We start from the raw sequence: 27,996 nt of genomic DNA, 5'->3' as shown, positions 1-27,996 counted from the left end.
TGATTTTGGAAAAATGGTATTTTCTGTGATCCATGATTTATTCATAGAAAAGCACTGTGAGTTCACACACTTGCTAAAAAACGGCAATCGTGATACAGAAATGGGAGTGGCTTTTTTTTTTTTTTTAAACCAACCTATTGGGCTGAGAGGTAGTAGGGGCCCATGGCTGGATAGTAAGACTTAAGTAGCCACAAACAGCAAAAACGACTTACTGGTTAGTGTGGAGGGGAAAAAAAAAGTGACAGTTTGTCAAAGAAAGGAACATAAAGCAGACAGGTCCTTAGTTCACACTCTAGCTATACCATCCCTTCCCTATCACACCCCACCCCCTACTTCGGAACTAAAACATGAAACAGTAAACACCAAGACACTGGCATCCAGATGACTCTTCTGAAAGCCCATGCTACCTCCTAAAAAATTCCAGGCTGAGCACAGAGGTCAGGAAGGTAGCAGGAACATGATACACTGGAGGTCAGCTAGGGCTAAGACAGGCATTGCCTACTAAGGGTAGAAACTACTCAGAAAGGGAAAGGCCAAATGCATTCCAGCCCCAGCCTCCAAAACAGTGACCAGTGGGCAGGCAGAGGAAGCTTGAGGTAGAAAGGCAAGGGAAGAAAGCAAGTACAGGGCAAGAAGAGAACTGGAGCTGAAGGAGTCACTCTTAGGGTAGCGGGAGACTAGTGCTTAGGAGCTTGCTGAGAAAACGGCGAATAAGGGAGGCAAAGAGATGGGGAATGTGTTTAGCTAGTGGGAGAGATGAAGAGGAATGGGGAAGAGAGATCTGGCAAAAAGAGAAGGGACACATTCATGCTGATTCTCAAACATAAATTCAGACATACTTATGTCAAAATTTACACAGTTACATATATAAAGAGAACAAAGGAGAGCAAGCATACAAACACGCAAACATATTTCTACACATGCATCCATGTGTGCCCCCCACTAAACATGCATTGACAGACAGGCACACACACACACAGGTATGTATTCTTACATGTTCACAAATGTGTATACTCACATACAAACCCACAGTCCAGTACACAGACATGTACTCACACAGACACAGACCTGACATAGCCACACATAAATATATGTGCAAGACAGGTATGCACATATATATCTATGCACACAGACATGTACTTAGCCATACGGATACATACACACACATACATAATTAGAGAGAAAACCAGACGCTCGCTAACACAAAGGTGACCAGAGTAGATGAATATTATGAGCTCAGTGGCCTCCCAGACCTTCACCCTCCCCCTGCACTTATTTCTCAGGAGCCCAACAGGCTCCTAGAGAGGCTGTGTGTGGCAGGAGCAAGAGCTTCACTGTCCTTGTGGCGTTATGAGGCAAGAGTCTAAGTCCAGTCCTGGCCCTGCCCCTCTCCCACCACCGGGCTATACAGATGCCCTGTGTCTGCAGGCTGGGGTTTCTGCATAGACTAGACCTGGGATTTATTCTAACTGGCCATTGTACTCCCTACCAACCCCCACTCTTCCACTGCAAACGGTATATATTCTGCAAGGGAAACCTGAGAAATGGTTGTGTCTCCTCAGAAAACAAGCCTATCTTCCCACCCATAGCTACTTCAAGTACCCATCAAATTAGAACCAGAATTATAAATAGTTACAACTTTACAGTGTAATTGGCAACACATATACTATAGTATTTACAGTACCATAAATGCTTCTGTTTCTCTGGTTAAGCAATCCCTGAGACGGAACAGTGTTCTGTGTTTGCCAAGGGAGAGCGGGCCAATGCCCAGGACACGCAGGATATAGGGGCGTGAGGTGGCATGTTGTGGGGTTTCTGATCAATCTGGAGGGCCCAGCTCCTTCAGGAACAGTGGCCTGTAGTGGGAACCTTGCCAAAGAAGGCATATTGGCTAGGGTTGGACTCTCCCATGCTTGGTCCTGTGGTGCTTTGGCTTCAGCCACAGGCGCTCAGAGTCCTCTCAGGGTGGACAAATGTTTCAGTGTCCTTGGCCTGACCTGTGGTACCTGGGAGCCCAAGCTGCCCCGGCAGTGAGCTGTCCGCTTTCTCAGCCAAAGCGCTCTCTCACCAGCAGCATCAGCTTCTTCTTGCCTTTGTAGATTTGCTTAAGGTTGTCGATGAATTGGGCAAACTGCAGGTGGCCATCCTGGGGCAGCAGAAAGGTCTCCCGAGCCTTGCTCAGGAACTCAATGAACTCTCCGTAGTGGCGAGGGCTGATGTGTGTCAGGCGGGAGTGTGTAGTGTTGATGTAGGCGTTGATGGTGGCATCCAGCAACTGGCGCAGTGGAGCTTTGTCGGTGGACATGAGCTTTCCAGAGCTGCGGCGGCCTGGGATGCCAGCCAGGCCCGGTGCCGTCACGGTACAGCGCCGCAAGATGTCTGAAAGCACTGTGGCACAGTGCACACTCTTCACCACCAGCGGGATGAGGGCTGCCAGCTCATTCTTGCCCAGAGAGTGGCTGAGAGCACACGCCCAGAGCACATCGTTGATGGCTGGATGGGTATCCTGGTTGTAGGCCAGGTTGAGATGGCTCATGGCCAGCGAGGCCAACTTGAAGGCACGTAGCGGGTAGCCACGGAGCTCCATGTAGCGGGCAATGGTGAACAGTTGTGAATGTGTCATGCCACCAGTGGCAGCATCAATGGCGATCTGGTAGGCTGCCTCAAAGGCGATGTGGTCTTTCTCACAGAGTGTAAGGGCTGACAGGGCACAGCTCTGTGGATCCTTCATGGCACACTGTAGGGCCAGTGTGCGAGCACAGCTAGCCAGCTCCTCCCGCTGTGGATAGTCAAGACTGAGGCGCAGGATCGTGGTGTGGGATACAGCTGTGGCAGCCACAATGCTAGTTGCCTCGGTGGGGGTGAAGAGTGTGTACCAGCTCTGCAAAATGCTCACCAGGGCCCGCACACCTGTCAGGGAGAGCCTGAGCTCAGCCGTGGCCATCTGGGTCCTGATCCAGGTCTGCCCAGATTACCACTTGGGGTCAGAACTTGGCCTGCAGAGATGAGTTCTCCCTCCTCCTCAGCAGCCTTGAGATGATCTGAGGCAAACCAGGGAGCAGCCCGGATGGCCAGACCCTGTTTGGGGTCTCTTCCCATCCCTTTCTTCCCCCAGTCAGAGGGTTGAAGATTCTGCAGGTGCTCTTAGCCCCTCACAAGGATGGAGCAGCAAAACCTGTGGTTTACCTGCCCCAAGGTCACAGATCTGCCTGGGGGTTCTAGCTGAAGTGGGGCCTCTACAGGTAGAGTCTCATGCTGGGACTCTGGGTTCTAGAGGGTCCCGAGACTCCGAGTTGTCTGGGGTTTTTCAGAAGCATAGGCAGGGACTGGGACCAAACCACTGGGCCAACTACCTCCCAAGGGTGCACTTGTATACTGGTGGCTGAAAATTCAGTCTCTCAAATGTGTCCCTGATCGGAGGGTCAGAGTGCTGCTGACATCAGGGTATGGTCCAAGCAGTGAGGGCAGAGCTTGGGCCAGCTAAATAAAGGCCATCTTTCCTATCAGCAGCCCCCATCCTTTCCCAGGCCATCAGTAATAGGAATATGAGAGCTCTAAGGATGTCTCTAAGGAACTGTCTTGTTCCAAGAGTAGGGCCTAGGAACTCCTTTCCCCAGGGGATTAGAGGGAAGTGGGAGACTCACCCACTTCTGTAGCACATGTCACCAGCCACCGCACCATCTCCCGGCGCCTCCAGTTAAGAGTTGATAAGGTCATCCTCATCACCTGGGCAAAAAAGAGGCATTTCCACTTGGCTAAGTATAACTGTTAGGACTTCTACATCCCCACATCCCCTTGCCATCCATTTATGCAACAAGTATTTATTGGTGCTTTAAACAGCCATCTCTGATAAATACAGCCAGGTTTGCTTAATTTCTGCCCACCCCTCCCACCAATCAGATAGAAGGTTTCTCTGATGACCTGTAATAAAGTCCTTATTATCACACCTTATTATTGACTTGACTTGGAGGGATGGGGAGGGGGTGGGGAGAAAATGGGGACCCTACGGAGCCTAAAGCTACACTGATTCTGGCCTTAACTTCAAAATGGAGCTCAATTTAGAGAGTCCTTACCTAGAAGCCTAGGCTGGAAGTTGTGTTCTGGGGACACAGAAAGTACCGGGCTTGGCTGGTTCATGACCAGTAGCCTAAAGCAGGGATGACCCACTTCTCCATACCTGTAACCCCAGCTCCAGGGCCACGTTGAGCAGGGTGCTGTCAGTAGTACTGTCTGTGGGAGTGGCAATCTTGAATGCATCTTGGGCCAGTTTGAAGATGAGGGAGGAAGAATGGATGTGCTTCTGTATTGCTTCCAGAATTGTTCGGAGCCTCAGAGTGTCCCCTATAGGTGCAGAGAGAAGAGGCAGTGACAGGTCTTCTTTAAAGCCTCCCTGAACAGTCCACTGTTCACATAGACACTGGCTGAACTGGCTGCTATCAGTTCACTGAATACTTCTGAATGCTACCAACCCTTTTGGGTAGCCAAGCTCTGGCTCCAGTAAATACCCTGGAGACTGCTTCCTTCACCAGGCACCCACATGAATTCACTTCTCTCCACCTGTTCCTCTGCCTCTACCCTTCACCTTCTTCCCCTTGACTCCTCAAGGCCCAGAAATAATTTTTATGAACACCCGACTTTTGAGAGCTACTTATACAGGACATAGGAAGCCACATTATCAAGAAAGTATGCTAATCCCATTGTTTCCTTCTCACTGCAGCTCCCTGGAGCAAACAAGGAGCTGGGCCACCACTTCCTACTTAGCAGGCGAGGATTCTATACAAAGTAGAGGGCACAGAGTTAAGAAACATACCACTGGAAGGGCATGTATACCATATGACGTGAAGGTCACTGTGTGAAGGTAGTATAGTATATGAAAGATTGGTGTGTTCTATAAGGAATAAAAGTAGAGATAGAATGAAAATAGGTCTTGTTTGACAAAGAGGTGCGGTGGTAAGAGTATATAGGCTTTGGAATGAAATGCATTGGGAAGTGAACCTAGTTCAGTTTCTTCATCCATAAACGATAACCTTTAGAGTTGTTGTGACAATTATAAACAACTTGTATATAGTTAATATTCTATGATCCTACTTCTGTAAAAAAAGGTAAGTAGCAATGTGTGTGTATAGTGTATGTGTGTGCACTACACGATTAGAAAATCTCCAGGAATATTTCTACCAATGTCTCAGGAGTAGTTATGTTTCGATGTCAGAATTATGGGAGAGATTACCTTTTTTCTGTCATCTTTAAAAACAATTTTTAAAATTAGTAGACTTCATGTTATTTTTTTATTTTTATGTTTTAAAATATTTATTTATTGGTGGGGAGGAGCAGAGGGAGAGGGACCGAGAGTCTCAAGTAGACTCTGCACTGAGTGTGGAGCCCAACACGGGGTCCGATCCCACGGCCCTGAGATCACAACCTGAGCTGAAAGGGAGAGCTGGACACTCAACTGCCTGCCCCACTCAGGCACCCCAGACTTCATGTTTTTAGAGCAGTTTTAGTTTATAGAAAATTGAGCAGATAGTACAGAGAGTTCTTGTATACCCCTGTTCGCACTTCCAGTTTCCCCTATTATTAAGGTCTTACATTAGTGTGGTACATTCAATGAACCAACATCGATATATTATTGTTAACTGAAGACCACAGTTTACATCAGAGTTCACCGTGTTATACAGTTCTATGGGTTTTGACAAAGGCCTGGTATCATGGACCCATCGTGACTGTACAGCATAGATTCACTGGTTTAAAAATCTCCTGTGTTCCACCTCTGCATGTCTCTCCTCATTGCCTCTGACAATACTGACCTCTTTATTGTCTCTATAATTTTGCCTTTTCCACAATATCAGACACTTGGAATCACGTAACCTTTCAGACTGGCTTCCTTCACCAAACAATACACATTTAAGTTTCCTTCCGGTTTTTTTTAACATCTTGGTAGCTCATTTCTTTTTACTGGTAAATAATATTGTATGAGATGTACCACAGTTTTTTAAAAATTCAATTTAATTGACATATACTGTACTATCAGTTTCAGAGGTAGAAGTTAGTGATTCATCAGTCGCATACAACACCCGGTGCTCATTAGTTCAAGTGCCCTCCACAGTTTGTTTATCTACTCTCCTTTCGAAGGACATCTTGGCTGCTTCCAGTTTTTGGCAATTACAAATATAGTGTTTCGTGTGTGAGTTTTTGTGTGAACGTAAGTTTTCAACTCATTTGGTAAAATACTAGGAGCACGATTGCTGGATCAGATGGGAAGACTATGTTTAGCTTTGTGAAAAAACTGCCAAACTGTCTTCTTCCAAAGTGGCTGCACCTTTTGCATTCCCACAAGCAATGAGAGTTCCTGTTGCTCCACGTCCATACTGATGTCAATACTTCGGATTTGAGCCATTCTAATAGGTATGTAGTGGGGTCTCCTTTTTGTTTTGATTTTCATTTTCCTAATGACATACGCTGCCGAGCATCTTTTCATATGCTTGTCTGCCATCTCTACATCTTCTTTTGTGGGCATCTATTTGGGTCTTTTGCCCATTTTTAAAATTCAGTTGTTTGGTTTCTTACTACTGGGTTTTAAGAGTTATGTGTGTGTTTGGGATATAAGTTCTTTATCAGGTAAGGGTTTTACAGATATTGTCTCCCAGTCTGTGGCTTGTCTTTTCAGTTTCTTAAGAGTGTTTTTCGCAAAGCAGAATTTCTCCATTTTAATGAAGTCCTACTTACCAATTTTTTCTTTAATGGATTGGTTTTGGTATTGTATTTAAAAAGTCATTGCCAAACATAAGGTTACCTAGATTTTCTCCTATGTAATATTCTGGAAGATTTATAGTTTTATATTTTACCTTTATGCCTTTGAGCTATTTTAATTTTTATGAAAGGCATAAGGTAAGGTCAATGTATTTTTTTCTGCATGCGGAGGCCCAGTTTTTCCAGTACCATTTGTTGAAAAGACTATTTTTGCTCCTTTGTCAAAGATCAGTTTACTATATTTGTGTGAGTTTCTTTCTTTTTTTTTTTTTTTTAAAGATTTTATTTATTTATTCGACAGAGAGAGAGACAGCCAGCGAGAGAGGGAACACAAGCAGGGGGAGTGGGAGAGGAAGCAGCAGGCTCATAGCAGAGGAGCCTAACGTGGGGCTCGATCCCATAACGCCGGGATCACGCCCTGAGCCGAAGGCAGACGCTTAACCGCTGTGCCACCCAGGCGCCCCATGTGTGAGTTTATTTCTGAGCTGTCTGTTCTGTTCCATTCATCTCATTGTCTATTCTTTTGCCAATTCCATACTGTCTTGATTACTTTTAATTTATAGTAAGTTTGAGGTTGGGTAGTGTTAGTTCTCCAGCTTTGTTCTTCTTCAACACTGTGTTGGCTATTCTAGGTCTTTAGCTTTCCATAATAAACTTTAGAGTTCTTCAATATCCACTAAATAACTTGCTGAGATTTTGGTTGAGATTGTATTGAAGCTATAGATCAAGTGGGAAGAACTAACATAATAACAATACTGAGTTATTGTTCTATCTACAGACATGGAATATCTATTTATTTAGGTCTTCTTTGATTTCTTTCATCAAAGTTTTACAGTTTTCCTTATACAGATCTTGTACATATTTTGTTAGATTTACTAATTTCAATTGCTCGTGGCTGGCATATAGAGAGGCAATTGACATATAGAATATAAAAAAAGTCAATTGCCTTCCTATATACATATATATTTTTCCCTACATACATATATATAAAGATGTTTCTTTTTTTAAAACTTAAGCATAGTTGACATACAATGTTACATTAGTTTCAGGCATACAACATAGTGATTCAACTCTGTAGGTGATGCTACGCTCACCACAAGTGTAGTGACCATCTGTCACCATACAATGCTATTAGAATACCAGTGACTATATTCTCTATGCTGTACCTTTCAGCCCTGTGATGTGTTCATTCTGTAACTGGAAGCCCGTACCTCCCACTCCCCTTTACCCATTTCACCCATCCCCTTGCTCCCCTCCCCTTTGGCAACCACCAGTTTGTTTTTTGTATTTATGGGTCTGTTTCTGCTTTTTGTTTATTCATTTGTTTTTTAGATTCCACATATAAGTGAAATCATATGGTAGATTTTTGTTTACACAGATTTTAAATTTTGCATAAAATCTTTAATTCTTAAGGTCAGTAATCTATAGGCCACAAACTAGGATGTTTTATGGTAGTAGGTTCAAAGTATGTGCAATATGTGGGAATACTTTAAAAAAATCTGCTTTTAGAAAACAGTGATTTTTATATATTAACCTCATATCCTGCAACCTTGTTAGAGTCACTTATTCCAATTTTGTTTTTGTTGTTGTTGATTCTTTGGGATTTTCTACATAGACAATCATCTCATTTGCCAACAAAGGCAGTTTTATTTCTTCTTTCCTAATCTATACACCTTTTATTTCTTTCTTGTCTTACTGCATTAGCTAGGACTTCCAGTATGATGCTGAATGGGAATGGGTGAGAGGGAACATTCTTATCTTATTCCTGATTTTTAGGGGAAAATATCTAGTTTCTCTCCACTAAGTATGATGATAGCTATAGGTTCTTTGTAGATATTCTTTAAAAAGTTGAGTTGGTCCTCTTCTATTCCTGGTTGCTGAGTTGTTGTTGTCATGAATATGTGTTGGATTTTATCAAATATTTTTCTTGCATATATTGTGATTTTATATATATATATATATATATATATATACAGTCTTTCTTCTTTAGTCTGTTGACGTGATGGGTTACGTTAATTGGTTTTCAAGTGCTGAACCAGCCTGCCTTGCATATCTGGAATAAATCCCACTTTGCCATGGTTTATAATTTTTTCTTATACTTTGTTGGATTCAATTTGCTATTATTTTGTTGAGGTAAAGTCATTCATGAGTGATATTGGTATGCAGTTTTCCTTTCTTGTATTGTCTTTATCTGGTTTTGGTATTAGAGTAATGCTGGCCTCATAAGATGAGGTCAGAGGTGTTCTCTCTGCCTCTATTTTCTAGAACAGATTTTAGAGAATTTGTACCATTTATTCCTTCAGTATTTGATATAACTCACTAGTGAAATCAGCTAGGCCAAGTGCTTTCTGTCTGAAAGATTACTGATGTAATTTCTTTAACAGAAATATGCCTATTCAGATTATTTATTTCTCCATATATAAGTTTTGGTAGATTGTGTTTTCCAAGGAATTGATCCATTTCATTATTGAAGATTCAAATTTGTGGAAATAAAGTTGTTCATAATTTCCCTTTATTATCCTTTTAATGTTTAATATCACTTATGATATTAGTAATTTATGTCTTCTCTTTTCTTGGTTAGCCTGGCTAGAGGTTTATCAATTTTAATGATCTTTTCAAAGAAGCACCTTTTGCTTTCATTGAATTTTCTGCATTTTTTTTTCCAATTTTCAATTTCATTGATTTTTTTTCTCTAATTTTTATTATTTCTTCTTCTACTCGCTTTAGGTTTACTTGTTCTTCTTTCTTTAGTTTTCTAACGTGGAAGCTTAGATTATTGATTTTATTTTCCCCCAGTTTTATTGTGATATAATTGACATATAACACTGTGTAAGTTTAAGGCATGCAGTGTGATTTGATATACATATTGCAAATGATTATCACAATAAGGTTAATTAACACATTCATCACCTCACATCATTACCTGTGTAATGTATGTGTGTGTGGTGAGGACATTTAAGATCTATTCTCTTAGCAGATTTCAAGTATACAACACAGTATTGTTAACTACAGTCACTATGCCATACATTAGATTCTAAGAACTTAATTATAACAGAACATCCGTACCCTTTGACCAACATCTTTCCATTTCTCCCATCACTCAGGCCCTGGCAACCACTAATCTACTCTCTGTTTCTATGAGTTTGGCATGTTTAGATTCCACACGTAAGTGAGATCATGCCACATTTGTCTTTTTCTGATTTATATATATACAGTGAAAACTAAACACAATGCCCTCAAGATTCACCCATGTTGTTGTAAGTGGCTGGATTTTCTTTCTTTTATATGGCTGAATGATATTCCTGTGTCTGTGTGTGTGTACACTATACTTTATCTATTTTCCATCATTGGACACTTAGATTTTTTCCAAATCTTGGAAACGCAATAATGCTGCAATGCAATAAATATAGGGGTGCAGATAACTCTTTGAGATAGTGATTTCATTTCCTTTGGATATATACTCAGAAGTGGGATTGCTGGACCACATATGGTAGTTCTACTTAAATTTTCGAGGAAGTTCCATACTGTCTTCCAAACTAGCTGTACCAATTTGCATTTCTACCACCACTGCATTAGGGTTCGTTTTTCTCCTTATCTTTGCCAGCACGAGTCTGTTTTTAAAATAATAACCATTCTAACAGGTGTGGGTGATAGAGCGATTTTAAATTTTTTTTTTTCTAAAATATGCATTTAATGCTATAAATTCCCCTCCAGTTTTTGCTGCATCCCACATATTTTGATCATTTGTATTTTAACTTTCATTTAGTTCAAAACATTAAAAAATTTCTCAAGATTTCTTCTTGACCTATGTGCAATTTAGAAGTATGTTTAATCTCCATGTATTTTGGGATTTCCCAGTTATCTTTTTACTGATTTCTAGTTTAATTCCACTGTGGTCTGAGAGCATACTTTGTATGATTTCTTTTAAATTATTTAGGTGTGTTTTATGGTCCAGAAGGTGGTCTGTCTTGGTGAATGTTCCATGTGAGCTTGAGAAGAATGTGTGTTCTGTTGCTGTTTGCTGAAGTATTCTATAAAGATTAATTGGATCCAGTTCTTTGATATCGCAGCTTAGTTCAAGTTTATCCTTACTGATTTCTGCCTGCTGGATTTGTCAATTACTGATAGAAGAATGTTGAATTCTCCAACTGTAATAGTGGATTTGTCTATTTCTCCTTGCTCTATCAGTTTTTGCTTCACATATTTTGGTGTTCTGTTGTTAAATGCATACTCATTACGGATTATTATGTCTTCTGGGAGAACTGACCCCTTTTATGGCTAAAGAGTAACCCTCTTTATCCCTGTAATTTTCCATGTTTTGAAGTCTGTTTTGTCTGAAATCTATACAGGTACTTCAGCTTTCTTTTGATTTGTGTTAGCATGTTATACGTTTCTCCATATTTTGTTGTTGCTGAAGAAGTCTGTGTTTAAGAAATATTTTTAAAGATGAAAATAACAAACTGGCTAAACTACTACACATGCTTTCCTGGGAGAGTATCTCTTCCAGACCCTTCCTACTTTCAGTGCAGCCAGTCTGGCATTGAGGCTATAGGGTGTGGAAGGTGAGGGCCTGAGTGTTGATACTCTCATTTGTTTGTTTAAAGCCCTGGCCTCTGGGGTTTTTTTGTTTGTTTGTTTGTTTTTGTTTTTAATTTGAGAGAGCCTACAAGTGGACAGAGGGGTAGAGGGAGAGGGAGAGAATTTCAAGCAGGCTTCATGCCAGCACAGAGCCTGATGTGGGGCTTGATCCCATGATCCTGAGATCCTGACCCGAGCTGGAATCAAGAGTCAGACACTTAACTGACAGAGCCACCCAGGCGCCCCTGGTCTCTGTTTTTAGTAGAAAATATTTGAAAGGTAAAGCATATAAGCTCAGTCATAGAGAAATTAAATATCTGCCTAAAGGTACTGAAATAAAAATCAAGCCCAGTGATGTTCAGTGTTTGTACTTAGGGTCTATTTGCTTGTTCTAGCATTCTTTATCAGTTTGTTCCTTTATTTATCTATCTTATTTGTGGTAAATCTATACAATAACACTTGCTATTTTAACCATTTTGAAATGTACATTTGTGGTGCTAATCACATTCAAAATGTTGTGTAAATATTACCACTATTTGTAAAACTTTTTAATCACCCCAAACAGAAGCCTCTGGTAAAACTCTAATCTACTTTCTGTCCTTATTAGTTTGCCTGTTGTAGCTATTTCATATAAATATGATCATACAATATTTATCATTTTGTATCTGGATTATTTCACTTAGTATGGCTTCAAGGGTTCCCCCAGGTTGTAGCATGTTATCAGAATGTCATTTCTTTTCATGATTTAATATTCCATTGTATGTGTATATACCACATTTTATTTATCCATTCATATGTTGATAGACACTTGGGTTGTTTCCAACTTTTGGCTATTATGAATAATGCTGCAATGAACACTGATGTATTAAGTATCTGTTTGAGTCCCTCTTTTCAGTTCTTTTGGGTATATTCCTAGAAGTGGAATAACTGGGTTATATGGTAATTCTATTTAAATTTTTCAGGAACAGGAGTGCCTGGCTGGCTCAGTCAATGGAGCCTGTGACTTGCTCTTGGGGTCATGAGTTAGGGCCCCACACTGGGTGTAGAGCTTACATTTAAAAAAAAGAAAAAGTAAAATTTTCAGGAACAATCAAACTATTTTCCACAACAGCTATACCACTTTACATTCGCTACTGGCAATGTACAATATTCCAATTTCTCCACATCCTCACCAACACTTTATTATGATTTTTTATAATAACCATCCTAGTGGGTATGAGGTGGTATCACTGCGGTTTTGATTTGCATTTCCTTAATGACTAATGATGTTGAGTATCTTTTCATTTGCTTATTACTTATATATCTTCTTTGGAGAAATGCCTCTTCAAGTCTTTTGCCCATTTTTAAATTAGGTTGTCCTTTTGTTGTTGAGTTGTAGTTCTTTATATATTTATATATTAAGCCTTATCAGATATATGATTTACAAATATTTTCTTCCATCCTGTAGGTTGTCTTTTACTTTCTTGACAATATTCTTTAAAAGCTTTTAATTTTTTCTGAACATTTTACTTTTAAGTCACCTCTACGCACAATGTGGGGCTTGAACTTAAAACCCTGAGATCAAGAGTCATATGCTCCCACCAATCAAGACAGCTGGCTAGGCACCCTCAAAAACTTTTAATTTTGATGAGGTCCAATTTAGTTTTTTCCTTTGCTGTTCATGCTTTGGTATCATATTTAAGAATCCACTGACAAGTCTGAGGTCATAAAGATTTATCCCTACATTTTCTTCTATGAAGTTTATGGCTTTAGCTCTTATATTTAGGTCATTGATCCTTCCCTTTACTTTTACTCTATCTGTGTCTTTATATTTAAACCAGGTTTCTTGTAAACAACATATAACATTAGGCATTTGGGTTTTTTGTTTTTTAAATTTTTTTAAATTTTTTAAATTGTTTTTTAAATTTTTTAAATTCACTCTGTCAGTCTCTATTAAAGATTTTTATTTTTATTTTAAAGATCTATCCATTTGAGAGAGAGGGGTCGGGTAGGGGCAGAGAGAATGGGAAAGAACTCTCAAGCAGGCTCCCTGCTGAGCATGGAGCCTGCCACGGGGCTGGATCCCAGGACCCTGAGATCATGACCTGAGCTGAAATCAAGAGTTGGACGCTCAACTGACTGAGCCACCCAGGTGCTTCAGTCTCTATCTTTTAATTGGCATTTTAGACCATTAACATTTACAGTGATTAGTGATATAGCTGGATTAATATCTACCATATTTGTTAACTGTTTTCTATTCATTACACTTGTTCTTCGGGTTTTTTTAAATTTAAGTTCTTCCCTTTTTGGCCATCTCTGGCTTACACTGAGCATTTTTTATGATTTAATTTTCTCTTCTCTCTTATCAATTATACTTCTCTTAAGAATTATTTGCGTTTGCCCTAGAGATGCAGTATACATTTACAATGAAGCTACATTCATTTTCAAATAACTATAACACTTCATAAGGTACCTTATGATAGTATTCTCATTTTTCCTTTCTTTCTGTAACATCATTGCTGTCATTCATTTCACTTATCTTTAAGCTATAATCACCCAATATATTGGTACTATATATTGCTATTATTATTTTAAAAAATTTTTAAAGATTTTATTTATTTATTTATAGAGAGGGAGGGAGGGAGAGAGACAGAGAGAATATCTTACACAGGCTCCATGTCCAGCAAGGAGCCGGATGTGGGGCTTGGTCTCACAACCCTGAGATCATGACCTGAGCTGAAATCAAGAGTTGGATGCTTACTGACTGACCCACCCAGGCGCCCAAAAGATTTTATTTTTAAGTAATCTCTACACCCAACGTGGGGCTCAAACTTATACACCTGAGATCAAGAGTCACATGCTCTATTGACTTAGCCAGCCAGGCACCCTGGTATTATTATTTTAAACAAGCAGTTATCTATTAGTTCAACTAAGAATTAAAAAGAGAAAAAACACCCAAAGGTTTTACCTTCATTTATTTCTTCTCTAACACTCTTCCTTTCTTTATGTGGATCTGAGTTTCACATCTATATAATTTTATTTTTCTCTGAAGGACTTCTTGCAAAGCAGGTCTATTGGCAATAAATTCCCTCAGTTTTTGTCTGAGAAAATCTTTATTTCTCCTTTACTTTTGGAGGATAATTTATTTGGATACCAAATTCTAGGTTGGTGTTTTTTTTCTTTCAGCATTTTGCATATTTCACTTCCCTCTCTTCTTGCTTGCATGGTTTGTGAAGTGATGTAAATCTTATCCTTGTTTCTCTCTAGGTAAGGTGGTTTTGTTCTCTGGCTTCTTTCAAGATTTCTCTGTTTTTAGTTTTCTGCAGTTTGAATAGGATATGTTTAGGAGAAATTTTTTTGGTGTTCATACTTCTTGGTCTTCTCTGAGCTTCCTGGATCTGTGTTCTGGTGTCTGTCACTAATTTTGGAAAATTCTGAGCCATTGTTACTTCAAATATTTCTTCTGCTCCTTTCTTTCTTCTCCTGGTATTCCCATCATGTATATGTTAGATATCTTTTCCAGTTGTTCTACAGTTCTCAGATACTCTATTCTAGGTACCCCCATCTACCATTCTTTTTCTCTCTTTGCATTTCAATTTTAGCAGTTTCTACTGACATTTATAATTTAAGAATTTGGAAATATTTACATGGTTCAATGTTGAAAAGATACAAAAGGTAAATAATTGAAAGTTCTTTTTCCCCCTCACCCCTGACCCTCATTCACCCACTTCTAACCCTATATGCAACCAATATTACGAGTTTTTGAATTACCTGCCAAGGTACTCTATGGATAATAAGGAAATACATTATCTAGTTCCTCTCCTTAAAAAAAAAAAACCCACAAACAGTAGCCTAGTATACAAAGATTTGCATGTTTTTTCCCCACATATCAACATATCTTGGAGATTTTTTCACATCAGTACATAAAGAGCTTCTTTTCTTTTAAATGGCTACATAGTATTCCATTTATGGATGTACAGATTCACAACTCCTTATTCAAAACCCTTAGGTATTGAATGTGGTTTGCAATTCAGAATTTTTTTTTTTACAGAGAGATAATTTATGCATACATTACACATAATCTTTGCCGTGGGCTTGGGGCAAGATCCCATAACTAAACACCCTGTGAATGAATAAATATTCACACTAGTTGGGATGAAGAGCAAAATCAGTATTGTTATTTATCAATACAGCTGTAAACTGAGAAATGAAATGGTGTGATACAGACTATAAATACTTGGCACGCTTTATTTCTAAGAAAACATTCAATAAAACATAAAACCAAACTATCTCTGCATACACATGCAATAAATATTTGCTATATGTGATTTCTTGAGGATCTTGGACAAAAGGTTTCATCAGGTTTGCTATTATTGTCACCAAAGATTAGAATTAGATATTTAATGATGGTCCAGGAATGGGATCCTTTAATGATCAAGCAACGCTACAACAGATGACCGTTAAAGATATGCAGTTCTAGGGTAACGTATCTTATTAATATGATTTTCTAGATAATCAGTCTCTTCAATTAAGTAAGCAGCCATAACCGCTTCACTGATAAAGCATATTATTCAAGGCCAAGTAAATGCTCATACATTTCCCTTATATTACCTACGGAGATTTTTCCCCATCTCTTATATCTCACCATCGTCATCACTACTAGTCTCATGCTTACTTGGGTTAACACCATTTTAGCAATTTTTCTATCTTGCAAGGAATGTACAATAGGTACATACTTTATTCAGTATTTTTTTGATATCGGACTGGTCCGCCTCAGTGCTTCTACAACCTTAGTGAACATAAAAGTCACCTTGAGAATTTTTTTAAATATCGATTCTTGGGCTACACCCACAGAAACTCTGATTCAGTGGGTCTGGGAATTAGAATTTCTAACAAGCTTCCAGGTGATGTTGATGCTGCTCGTCCACTGACCACACTTTGAGTAGCAAGGTTCTGACTTATTCAGACTTCTAGTCAATAAAATTTTAGTGTAAGTGATAAAAGTATATATCTTCTCATTGGTGACACAAAATCCTTCAAAGTCTTTATCTACAGGTTTGCTTTCAAACATTATTGTAAGCCAAAGTCTCTGCCAAATATTTATCAATCATTCCAAATACCAGCAACTGTGTAAATGGCATCATTAAGGTAGGCCTGATAAGCTTTTGCAATAACTTTTTTAGGAAGTCTTGGAAGTTAACTGCTGCCAAGTAGAGTATGAAAATTTAAAAAAAAAATTATATTTGCTCTTCACTGGGAGTAAAATTTTTTGGTCATAAAAAGTTCAGGAGGGTATGTGTGGAATGGTGGTGGTCCAGGAATGGTATAACTATATGGTTTTCTTCATTCCAGCTTGTGTGCAATGAGTTCATATCATTGGTACAGATTATTGAGTCAGTTAGAAAATATCTCTTTCATTACTTATGCTTTTTTGTTTACAGACTAACAAATTGTGAACATTTGAAACATCTTAGATGGTAGCTTTTTCTAATTTTACCTGTCTGCTGTATTGACACATCCCAGAACTTTTATCCTATGCTTAGAGTCCTTAAAACCTCTTGCTCATTAATCATTGTTAATTTTTTAAAAAAAAGAATACAGGCCAGAACAGAGTTGTTACAGAACAGTATACATGTTTGGTACTAAGGTTTCCATTAAAAATTATCTTAACAAATTTGTCAATATAATTTTTGTCTACTTTATGATAAGTAGAAGCTTCTTTATCATAGATATTCAGATATTTTATATCATGATGCTTCTTAAATTTCTGCAGCCAAGTCTGATATTTTACACTCACCTTAAATATGTTCAAGTCCTTCATGACATATCCTAGCTTTTTTATGACCAAAAACCAATCAGGGGCATAGTCACACTGCTTCATTGTTGAATCTATGCAATCATGGTCATTTCAACATCTTCAATTTATGCCCTCTGAAAAATATTCTGTTCTTCATTAGTTCTGGTCATTGCTGTCCTGGTAAAACTTCAACACTCTATTTTTTTCAAGTCATATGTTGTGTTAATTCCCACAACCTATTTTTAGTAAGATGCCTCACAGACATACCTGATTAAGCTTCTACACTATATTTTCTGTGCTACTGAAAATGACAGATGCTTCCATTTCTTCTTATTCTTATCTTCAATTTTCTGGACATTTTTACAGGACAATTAAACTCAAATGGACAAAATGACAACAACACAAACAACAAGGCAACACATTACCAGTGAACAGCAAAGATGTATGTGACTAAGACTGCTGAGGAACAGCTAATGCCTAATATCAGCAGAGGTTAGGTTTTGCCATGAAACTTACCAAAAAAAGGTTTGGATTTTCAAAGCTTTTCAGATTTTGGAATTTCATGCAAGAGATTTTGGATGTAATATATTTAATCAGTCTCCTATTGATGAATACTTAGAATGCTTCAAATATTTTACAATTACAAACAATGTTGAACTGAATAACCTAGTACAAACATCATTTCACATTTGGGTACAAATATATTTGTAAGATAAAATCCTGGAAATGAAATTGCTGGGTCAAAGGATATGTGCACTCTAATTTTCATAGATATGCCAAATCGCCCTCCACAAAAGATTACCAATCTATACTCCCACTCCACATCTTTGCAAACACAGTGTTTTATCAAAATGTTTTCTTTTATTTTGAAATAATTTCAGACTTACAGAAATGTTTCAAGAATAGTACAGAGAGATCTTTTCTTACCCCTGAAGCATTCAAAAATAAGTATGTGACTTGATATCCCATCACTCCTGAATACTATAGTCTACACTTTTGGCAAACAAGGTAACTCTTCCACATACCCACAATACAACCATCAAAATAAGGAAATCATATTGATATATTAATGCCATCTACCACAGATCCTATTCAAGGTTTCACCAATTGTTCCAAAATGTACTTTATAGCAAACAGATTTTATACAAGATCATATGTTGTATTTAATTTGTCCTATCTCTGTAGTCTTTGTCATTTCAGAAAAATTCCTCAGTCTTCCCTTGACATTCATGACCTTGACACTTTGCAGATTAAACTAGTTATTTTGTAAGTATGCCTTTCAATCTGGGTATGCCTGATGTTTCCTGAAGTCTTAACTGTGATCATTTGATTAAAGTGATGTCTGCCAAGTTTCTCTATTGTAAAGTTACACATTATCCTTTCGTGATTGACAAGTATTTTGTGGAAATATACTTTGAGATAATGTAAATATCCTTCATCAAATGTTCACTCACTAGTTTTAGTGTCCACTGATGTTTCTAAGCTGAACTAAGTATTATATGGTTGCCAAATTGTATACAGTCTCTCTTTTTTTCCTACATGGTATATTCTCATTTCATCAGGCTTTCCACAATCATCAGTTGGCATTCCACTCTTCATTTATTTGCTCAAAACAGTATAAAACTCATGGATACCTATAATCAGTTGCCATCATTACTTAACTATACATTTATTTATAACTTTATTGAGATATAATTGACATACAATAATCAGCACATATTTTAAAATGTAAAATTTGATAAATTTTGAACATATGTATACCCCCAAGAAACTATCATCACAATCAAGATAATGAACATATACATCACCCCCAAAGTTTCCTTGTGACCCTTGGTGATCCCTTCTTCCCTTCCAAAATAGCTTGCCCCAGCTCCCATTCCCAGGAGACTGCTGATCTTCTTTCTGTCACTAAAGTGTGCATTTTCCAGAATTTTATATAAATGGAATAAAACAATATGCAGTTTTTCCTTTGGTCTGGCTTATTTCACTTAGCAATAATTATTTGGAGATTCATCCATGTTGTAGTGTGTATCAACAGTTCGTTCCTTTTCATTACTGAGTAGTATTCCACTGTATGGTTATATCACAGCTTGTTTATCCGTTTACCTACAGATGGATATGTGGATTGCTTCCAGTTGTTGGTTATTAAAAACAAAGCTGCTTGCCATGAACATTCATGTTGAAGAATTTGTACAGATATATACTTTCCTTTCTTTTGGGTAATACCTAGGAGTGCAATGTCTGGATCGTATGTGTAAGTATCCATTTAACTTTTTAAGAAATTATAAAATAGTTTCTCAAAGTGGTCTTGCCACTTATGCTCCTGCATGTATTATATGAAAGCTCCACTTGCTCCACAGCCTTGCCAGTCCTTGCTATAATTTTTTTTTAATTTAGCCATTTTCTTACTGTGATTCTATTGCATTTCCCTAAGAACTAACAATATTGAACATTTTTCCATGTGCTTATTTTCCATCAGAATATCTTTTTTGGTGGAGTATCTCTTCATATCTTTGCTCATTTAAAAAAATGTGTTGTTCATTTTCTTATTATTGAGTTTTGAGAATTCTTTACATATTCTGGATATAAGTCCTTTATGAGATACGTGATTTGCAAATATTTCTCCCAGTCTGTGGCTTGTCTTTTCAGTCTCAATAGACACTTTATAAAGCAGAACTTCTTAATTTGGTAAGTACAATTTATCAATTTTTTTCTTTTATGGATTGTACTTTTAATGTTGTATCTCCAAAATCTTTGCTTAACAAAAAATAAAAACAATTTTTCCAATGTTTTCTTCTAAAAGTTTTATAGTTTTAGCTTTTACATCTAGATCCTTGATCCATCATAATATAATTTTTGTATATGTTGTAACATTTGTTGAAAAGACCATCCTTTTCCTTAATGGAATTGGCTTTGCCCTTTATTGAAATAAACTGACCACATATATATGAGTCTACTTTGGGACTATTCTTTTTCATTGATTTGTCTATCTTAACACCAATAATCCTATATTGAATAGTATAGCTTTATAATAAGTCTTGAAATCAAGTAGTGTTAGTCTTACCACTTTTATTTTTCTCTTTTGCAAAGTTATTTTTGGCTACTGTAGGTCCTCTGCATTTTCATACAAATTTTATAATCAGATAATCAATATCTGTCCCAAAGGCTGTTGGGATTTTGACTGCAATTGCATTGAATCTATACATCAATTTGTAGTAAATCAACATTTAACAATATTGAGTCTTCTAATCCATAAGTGCAGTATGTCTTTCCATTTAGGTCTTCTTTCATTTCTCTCAGCAGTGCTTTATGATTTTCATTGTATAGGTTTTGAACGTCTTTTCAAGTTTATTTTCAAGTATTTCATATTTTCTTTATATTATAATAGTAATTTTTAAAAATTTCAATTTCTGATTGTTCATTGCCAGTATATTGATTTCTACACATTGATCTGGTATCCTGCAACCTTGCTAAACTCATTATTAATTCTAACAGCTTCTTGTAGATTTCGTAGGATTTTTCTACATAGATAAGCACGTCATCTGAGAACAGTTTTACTTCTTCCCTTTTTTTAAAAAAGATTTTATTTTTAAGTAATCTCTATACCCAATGTGGGCCTCAAACCCACAACCCTGAGATCAAGAATAGCATTCTCATACTAACTGAGCCAGGTAGGCACTCTTGCTTCTTTCTTTCTAATCTGGATATCTTTTATTATTATTTTTTATTGTCTTATTGTATTGGATAGAACCACCAGTTTGATGTTGAATAAAGAGCTGAAGGCAAACATCTTTGCCTTGTTCCTGATGTTAGGAAGAAAGGATTCAATCTTTTACCATTATGTGTAAGAGTAGCTGTATCTTAGATATCCTTTATCACATTGAGGACGTTTATTTCTTTTCTACCTTAAGAGTTTTTAATGTTCTTATTAGGAATTAATGTTAGATTTTATTAAATGCTTTTTCTGTAATATTAAAATGATGAATAACCCATGGGTTTTCTTTTTTACCTTATTAGTATGGTGAATCACAGTGATTGATTTTTGAATGTTAAACTAACCTTACATTCCTGGGATAAACCCTACTTTGTCATGATGTTTTATCTTTTTAAAATATATTATTGGATCCAATCTGTTAACATTTTTATTAAGAATTTTTGCCCCCATGCTCATACGGATATTAGTCTGTAGTTTTCTTATGATTTTTGACTGCTTTTGGTATCAAGAGTAATGTTGGCTTCATAGATTGAGCTGGGAAATATTTCCTCCTCTTCAATTTTCTGGAAGAGTTTGTATAGAATTGTTATGCTTTTGGGGTGCCTGGGTGGCTCAGTTGGTTAAGCATCTGACTTCAGCTCAGGTCAAGATCTGAGGGTCCTGGGATCGAGCCCCGCATAGGGTTCCCTGCCAGGCAGGAAGCCTGCTTCTCCCTCTGCCTGCTGCTCCCCACCCCTTGTGCTCTCTCTCTCTGTCAAATAAATAAATAAAGTCTTTAAAAAAATTGTTATGTTTTCCTTAAATATTTGGTAGAAATTGCCAGTGAAGCCATCTAGGCCTGGATTTTTTTTGTGGAAAGGTTTTTAACTGTAAATTCAATTTTTTTGATGTTCATTTCTATTTATTATTTTTATTGTGATAAAATATACATAACATAAAATTCACCATTCTGACCATTTAAGGATTTAAGGCTACAATTCAATGACATTAAGTCCATTCACAATGTTGTGCAACTATGGCCACTATACATTTCCCGAACTTTCATCATCCCAAACAGAAACTCTATACTCATTAAATAATAACTTACTTTCCCAGGCTCTGTATTCTACTTTCTGTCTCTAAGAATTTCTCCTCTATTTTGCTTTCTGCCTCTCTGAATTTGTGATATTAACTGTGGCCACTTTACTCAAGTGATGTCTGCCAAGGTGCTCTATAGTAGACTTACACTTTTTTCCTTTATGATTGATAAGTGCTTTGTGGAGAGAGACTTTGAGACTACATAAATATCCCCTTCCTAATAAAATGTTTGCCCACTAGTCTAGTGGCCACTGATGCTTCCTTGCTGTGGCAATTCTAGGTACCTCATATAAGCAGAATCATACAATATTTCTCCTTCTGTGTCTGTTTTATTTCACTTAGCATGTTTTCAAGGTTCATTCATGTTGTAGCATGTATCAGAATTTCATTCCTTTTTATTGCTAAATTAATATTCCACTGAATGCATAGATCACATTTTATTTATCCATGCATCTGTTGATAGACACATTCCCAACTTTTTGCTACTGTGAATAATGCTGTTATGAACACTGATGTACAAGTAAGTATCTGTCTGAGTCCAAGTTTTTAGTTCTTTTGGGTATATACCTAGCTCATCTTTATTTATTCTTGAGTGAGCTTTGGCAGTTTGTATCTTTCAAAGAATTAGTCTACTTCATTTATGTTGTTTAATTTATTGATGTAAAATTGTTCACAATATTCCTTTATCATTTTTATGTCTTTAGAATTTGTTGTGATGTCACCTTCTCATTCTTGGGATTGGTGATTTTTGTCTTCTCTCTTTTTTTCTTGATCACTTTGGACAGAGATTTCAATTTTATGTTTCTTTTCAAACAAACAGTGTTTGATTTCATTGATTTGAAGCTACCGTTTTTCTACATTCTATCTATTGATTTATCCTCTGATCTTTATTATTTCCTTTCCTCTGCTTACTTTGAATTTCATTCGATCCTTTTCTGGTTTCTGGTTAAGGTGGAAGCTGAGATCACTGATTTGAAAACTTTCTTCTTTTCAGATACAGGCATTTAGTGCTAAAAATTCCCTTCTAAGTAAAGCTTTAGCTGTATTCCCAAAAACTTTGATATGCTTTTCTTTCATTTTCCTTCAGTTTAAACATTTTCTAATCTTTTTGGGTTTTTCCCCCTTTGTCCAGTGAGTTATATGGAAGTACGTGGTCCCCCCAAATTTGGTGGATCTTCCAGATATCTTTTTATTGTTGATATCTAATTCAGTTGAGGTTGTCTGAAAAAGTTTATTTCACCTTTGTTTTTGAAAGATATTTTCAATGGTATAGAATTCTAGGTTGGCAGTTTTTTAAAAGTACTTTAAAGAATTTTCTCCACTTTTTTCTGGTTTATACTGTTTCTAGTGAGAAACCTGTTCTCATATTTAATCTTTTGTCTTTTGTACATAATACGTCTTTTTTCTCTAGTTACTTTTAAGTAAGATTTTCTCTTTTAATACTAGTTTTAAAAAATTTGATTATGATGTGCGTTGGTATAGTTTTCTTTGTGTTTCTAGTGCTTGAGGTTGATTGAACATCCTGGATCTGTAGTCATCCTGTCCTGCTTGGGGAATCTGACACTCCATGTCACGCCACTGCCACCACCCCCCAAGGATGCCTACTATCAAATTTATTGATTTTTGCCTATAAGATCAGTGAAAAATGTTATCTCAGGGTAATTTTAATTTGTATTTCTCAAGGGAGTCCAGGTATTTAATTGTTCAAAAGTTACTCGTATCTCCTTTTCTGCGAACTGTCTGATGATATCCTTTGTTCAATTTTTGTGTTGGTGTATTGATCATTTTTATATTGATTTATCTGTATCTTTTACCTTTTCCACAATAAGCATGTATTTTTTGGGCAATAAGATACGACATACAGTTATTTTTAATTAAAAAATGTCTTAAAATATCCATGGTTTCCTGGTATCAGAAAAATACTCACAACCCATGCAAGCTAGTATTATATCATCGCTTCTGAGGGGCTTATTTTCATTTCTTTTTGTGGTGAAACCTACCTACCTAACAGGGAGGTATGTGAGCTTGAAAATGTGAGAGTCCCTCTGGGCTGCCTATTTTCTGACAAGGAACCCTGTAAATATCACAAACTCTCATATCTGTAAAGAGATTTATAGCTCTTGGTCATGACTTCACTGGATCTTCCAATGGCTCTGGAGAAGCTGATAGGATCACTGACAGTGAATCCCATTTTATAGATTTTGAACCTGAGGCTTGCAAAGAGGAAGTGATTGTATCATATGGAAGGTTAGACTTAGAAGTTATCTTAAAGATGATTTCATTCTATGTACTCAGCATCCCACAATTAGTAACAAAGGCAAAACTCTGGCTTGGACCTGGGAGCTCATTCTAATGACAGCAATCAAAGTGAGGATCCCTATCACTCTAAGTAGTCAAGAAAAGCCTTTCTCCTTTAGGAGACTGCAGACCAGGCCCTTGGAAGGCCATGACTGGGCCATCATAGTGGGGGTGCTAGAGCCTAAGGTCTATCTATGCTCACCTTTGGCAGCAGTCAGCATGGTGGAGGCCAGTTCACATTGCTGTGATTCCAAGTGTCCAAGCGTGAACCAGCGAGGATAACGGCTGGGCACCACAGACACCATATGGTGAGGGTGAGAAGTGTCGCCTGTAGAAGTTGAGTTTTCTAGAACAGGTAACCTAGAAGACCCAGGGAGAGTCATCAGCCACCATCCAAACCCTTGACATTCTGAGCCACCTTAGAGAAGTCTGTTCTTTGCTGGGGAGGAACTGGGCAGGAAAGGGTTAACTAAAAGCTTCAAAGGTTGTTTATCTGTTTGTTTTTTTAATGTAGGCTCCATGCCCAGGATGGAGCCCTGTGCAGGGCTTGAACTCATGACCCTGAGATCAAGATCTGAGGGATCAAGAGTTGGACACCTAACTGACTGAGCCACCCAGGCACCCTGAGACTTAAAGGTTTTAAAACCTAGAATACTATACTGTACGTGAGGTGAGTGCCTGGGCACTTGTAGAACTCAAGCTGAATACTTCTTACTGCAAACAGATTTGAAAGGCAGTTCAAAAGCCCTAAAATTACTTTTTAAAGTATAAGAAACATATGCCAAGGAATCCTCAGCAGTCCTTTTCTGGCTGAAGTGAAGAGTTCTCTCATCCTTCTGATCTAACTAAAATTCTTCTTCTGTAGGGTCTGCTGCATCCTAGAGGTCTACCTGCCTGATCCAAGGATCCTACTCTAGTTTGAAAATGAGATGCCTATACCTCATTGTTCTCAAGTCCTGGTATAGAAAGACTTAATTTTATTTCTTCCAGATGCATCTGGTGACCTATGCCTGGGAACCATGACTCATTTGAGCTACAGAAGGTCTCAAACCCATTCTCAGGCTGCCTAATGGGCCCAGAACAAAGATACTCAGGTCTTGCATGCTCCATATCTATTAAAAACTTAGGGGCTTCCTCAGGTGCTCCACCAAGAGTACAACCAGGGAGCCAAGTGGGTCACCAGCAAGGCATTCCAGATAGGAATTCTAGATAATATGAATATGCTTGAGCTATTTTAGGGTAGGCTTGGTCCAATATTCTCAGGTCTAATAGAACAGACAAAGAGGGAAAGAGAAGAAAGTAAGATAAAGAAAAAGCAGTGGAGACTTCTCCTTTGATGGAGGCAACTGGGCTGGGAAAGGGCTACCCACCTCATGGCACGTAAGGCTAATTTATAGGACAGGTCTGGATCATGAGGCAGCAGAGCTGAGAACAAATACTTGGCAAAGGTATGCATGGGAACACTCTCTCGGTGAATGACTTCTCCTAGACCACTGAAGGGGCCTCCTGCAGGAAAGAAGATAGGGCAGCCAGTTATTTATCTACATGCTTCTATTTGTCAACCTGGACTTCAGCTGTAGGATCCTGCACATGTTTGCTAGCCATGGGAACTTGATGTACACTTTAATGTAAAAATGATTTTATGCAGCATTCTGTTAGAGAGAAGAACCCAGAGTTACAGGCCTAAGGCACCGTGACAGAAGCCCTCTCTACTTACCTTCCAGTAGCAAGACACACTGTTTCTGCAGTGTTTGCACTAGTTCTTCATCCAGCTGCAGCTCCTGAAGTCGACTCAGGAGTTGCTCCTCATTACGGCACACCTTGTCCTGTGCGTAGAGGCCTTCAGGCATCACCCTCTGTTGACCCATCCCCATCAGAGCAACTTCCAGAGCCAATGACAAGTAGGACTCATGGCTGTTTGGGCAGCCTGTAGCCACAGGTACATGCTGGTACACAGGGGGTCTGCTTTCATTCATATCTGAGGGCAACAGGGGACCAGATTCTTTAGGTCAGCTCTGTGGATTCTACTCCTCCCTCCCTCCCACTTTGGAATACAGTTATGTCAGCAGATACCACAGGCAAGCTAAGTCAGAACCCCAGAGCAGTAAGGAAACTATACTGAAAAAAGATTACGCAGGGCCGCAAAGATTCCCAACTCCTTCCCAATATGTGAACTGGCCAGACCAGTTGGGAAAGCAGATCTTATATTAATCTTTCGCTAACACATTACGTAATACCATGATTACCTGGTTTTGTGTCTGTCTCTTTCACTAGAGTGTGAGCACCTTAAGGGGAAGAGACTTTATCTTATTGCCCTATGCATCTCCAGGGCCTGGTATCTGAAAGGAGCTAAGTCTATATCATTGGTGAATAAATTCCAAGTGCAATCTCATGAGGGTTTTCAAGATATAAGTGTCACTGTGCAGATGAAACAGACCAAAGACGATTTCTTTTCAGGGGATTAGAGGGAAGATAAGGGCAGTTCTAGCTTGGATTGGGGCCACCCATTGTACCTTTACCCAGAGAAATCCAAAGCCATCCAGTTAGACTATTACTTTTGTAACACTTGCAACTTCTTTGTTATTATTACCTTATATACTCCACCTCTGGGTTCCAAGTTTCAGAAAAAGAGCACAGGTTTAAAGTCTTACAGGGGTGTACAGTCTTGGTTTCCTTTCTTTCCCCTTTACTCATCTGCTTAAATATTTATGGAAAACTATTAAATGAGAGGTATTGCACTAAGTGCTGGGATCACAAAGATAAATAAGTCATAACTTCCGCTTTCAAGGAACTGAAGTCTAGTGAGATAATCACTTGCAAACAAATTGTAATGCAGTGGGCTAAATACTATAATAGATGTATATATATAATATAATGATGGCATAAAATTCCGTCTCTAGTCCTTGCTGCATTAAGACTACTAAGTTTCTTCCCTTCTAGTTCTCATTGGTAAAACTGGAATATAATCATCATGAGGAAGAAAGTTCAAAGGAAACCTGAGAGTATTATGCAATTGGAAGGGTTACACACATTCTTCTTGTTGGAAGTTCTTTTCCACTTCAAGACTGCTCTGAGATTTGTCCTCTGCCTCCTGAAATCTCTGTTGCTCTTCTTATTCCCTTTGGATTACACTCTTTAGGCATTCATGGTATGGAAGTGAGAAAAGCAAAGGAAGGCTGGTAAGGTAAAATGGGAGAATAGGACAGGGCCAGTCCACAGGGTGGGAAAGGAAAGTGGGAAAGAGATGAAGCCCAAGGAAACCTCTCAGGGCAGGTCCCAATTTGGATAAGAGGAAAAAGGCTGCAGGAAATGTAGAACAGAGTCTGGCAGGGAAGGGAGGGCTACCAAAGACAGTTCTATCTCTCCTTAGGCTGAGCCCTATACCTGACACTTCCAGATAGCCATCATCGTTCAGACGACAGGCCTCAGTCAAAGTGAGAAACAGGCAGCCAATGGGATCCAGGGGGTGGCCCACCCAGCCTTCCAGGTTTGTGATGGTTGTGTTTCCTCTCTGTAACAGTTCTGGAAACAAACAGATCCAAATTTTAGAAAGTGATAGAGACACATTGCTTTGTCCCTGTCTGGGTCTCCTCATTAGTCTATTTCAGGCATTGGCCCTGCAACTTAAAAAATCTTCCCTCATTGTCTTGCCTTGGATTCAGAGGACTGGTCACAAGTTTATCAGCCATAAGGTCTTGAGGTCTGCATTTAGGCTTCTTCCTCACAGCATACATATGTAAATATAGTTTTACAGTTTAAAGAGGGTCTTCTTATATCAGATCTTAATGGGCCTTCCAACTGCCTG

At 38.3% G+C, this 27,996-nt stretch overlaps 1 protein-coding gene across 1 annotated transcript in view; it reads right to left on the bottom strand.

Moving 5' to 3' along the window:
- Positions 1–3: 3 nt before the first annotated feature.
- ZSWIM5 (zinc finger SWIM-type containing 5) overlaps positions 4–27,996 on the bottom strand; it is a 198,586-nt gene continuing 170,593 nt past the window's right edge. Inside the window, exons 8-14 of the mRNA XM_026498229.4 lie at positions 27,576–27,713; positions 25,909–26,169; positions 25,562–25,697; positions 24,394–24,551; positions 4,178–4,341; positions 3,645–3,726; positions 4–2,910 (exon numbers count right to left, since the gene is read on the bottom strand). Coding sequence (XP_026354014.2) covers positions 2,048–2,910; positions 3,645–3,726; positions 4,178–4,341; positions 24,394–24,551; positions 25,562–25,697; positions 25,909–26,169; positions 27,576–27,713 — 1,802 coding nt within the window. The 3' untranslated portion in view covers positions 4–2,047. The remainder of the gene's footprint in view (positions 2,911–3,644; positions 3,727–4,177; positions 4,342–24,393; positions 24,552–25,561; positions 25,698–25,908; positions 26,170–27,575; positions 27,714–27,996) is intronic.

Source organism: Ursus arctos, unplaced genomic scaffold, assembly GCF_023065955.2.
Source record: "Ursus arctos isolate Adak ecotype North America unplaced genomic scaffold, UrsArc2.0 scaffold_12, whole genome shotgun sequence".
Lineage (NCBI taxonomy): Eukaryota > Metazoa > Chordata > Mammalia > Carnivora > Ursidae > Ursus > Ursus arctos.
The sequence above is the reverse complement of the archived record's forward strand: the minus strand, read 5'-3'. Positions and strand labels throughout refer to the sequence as shown.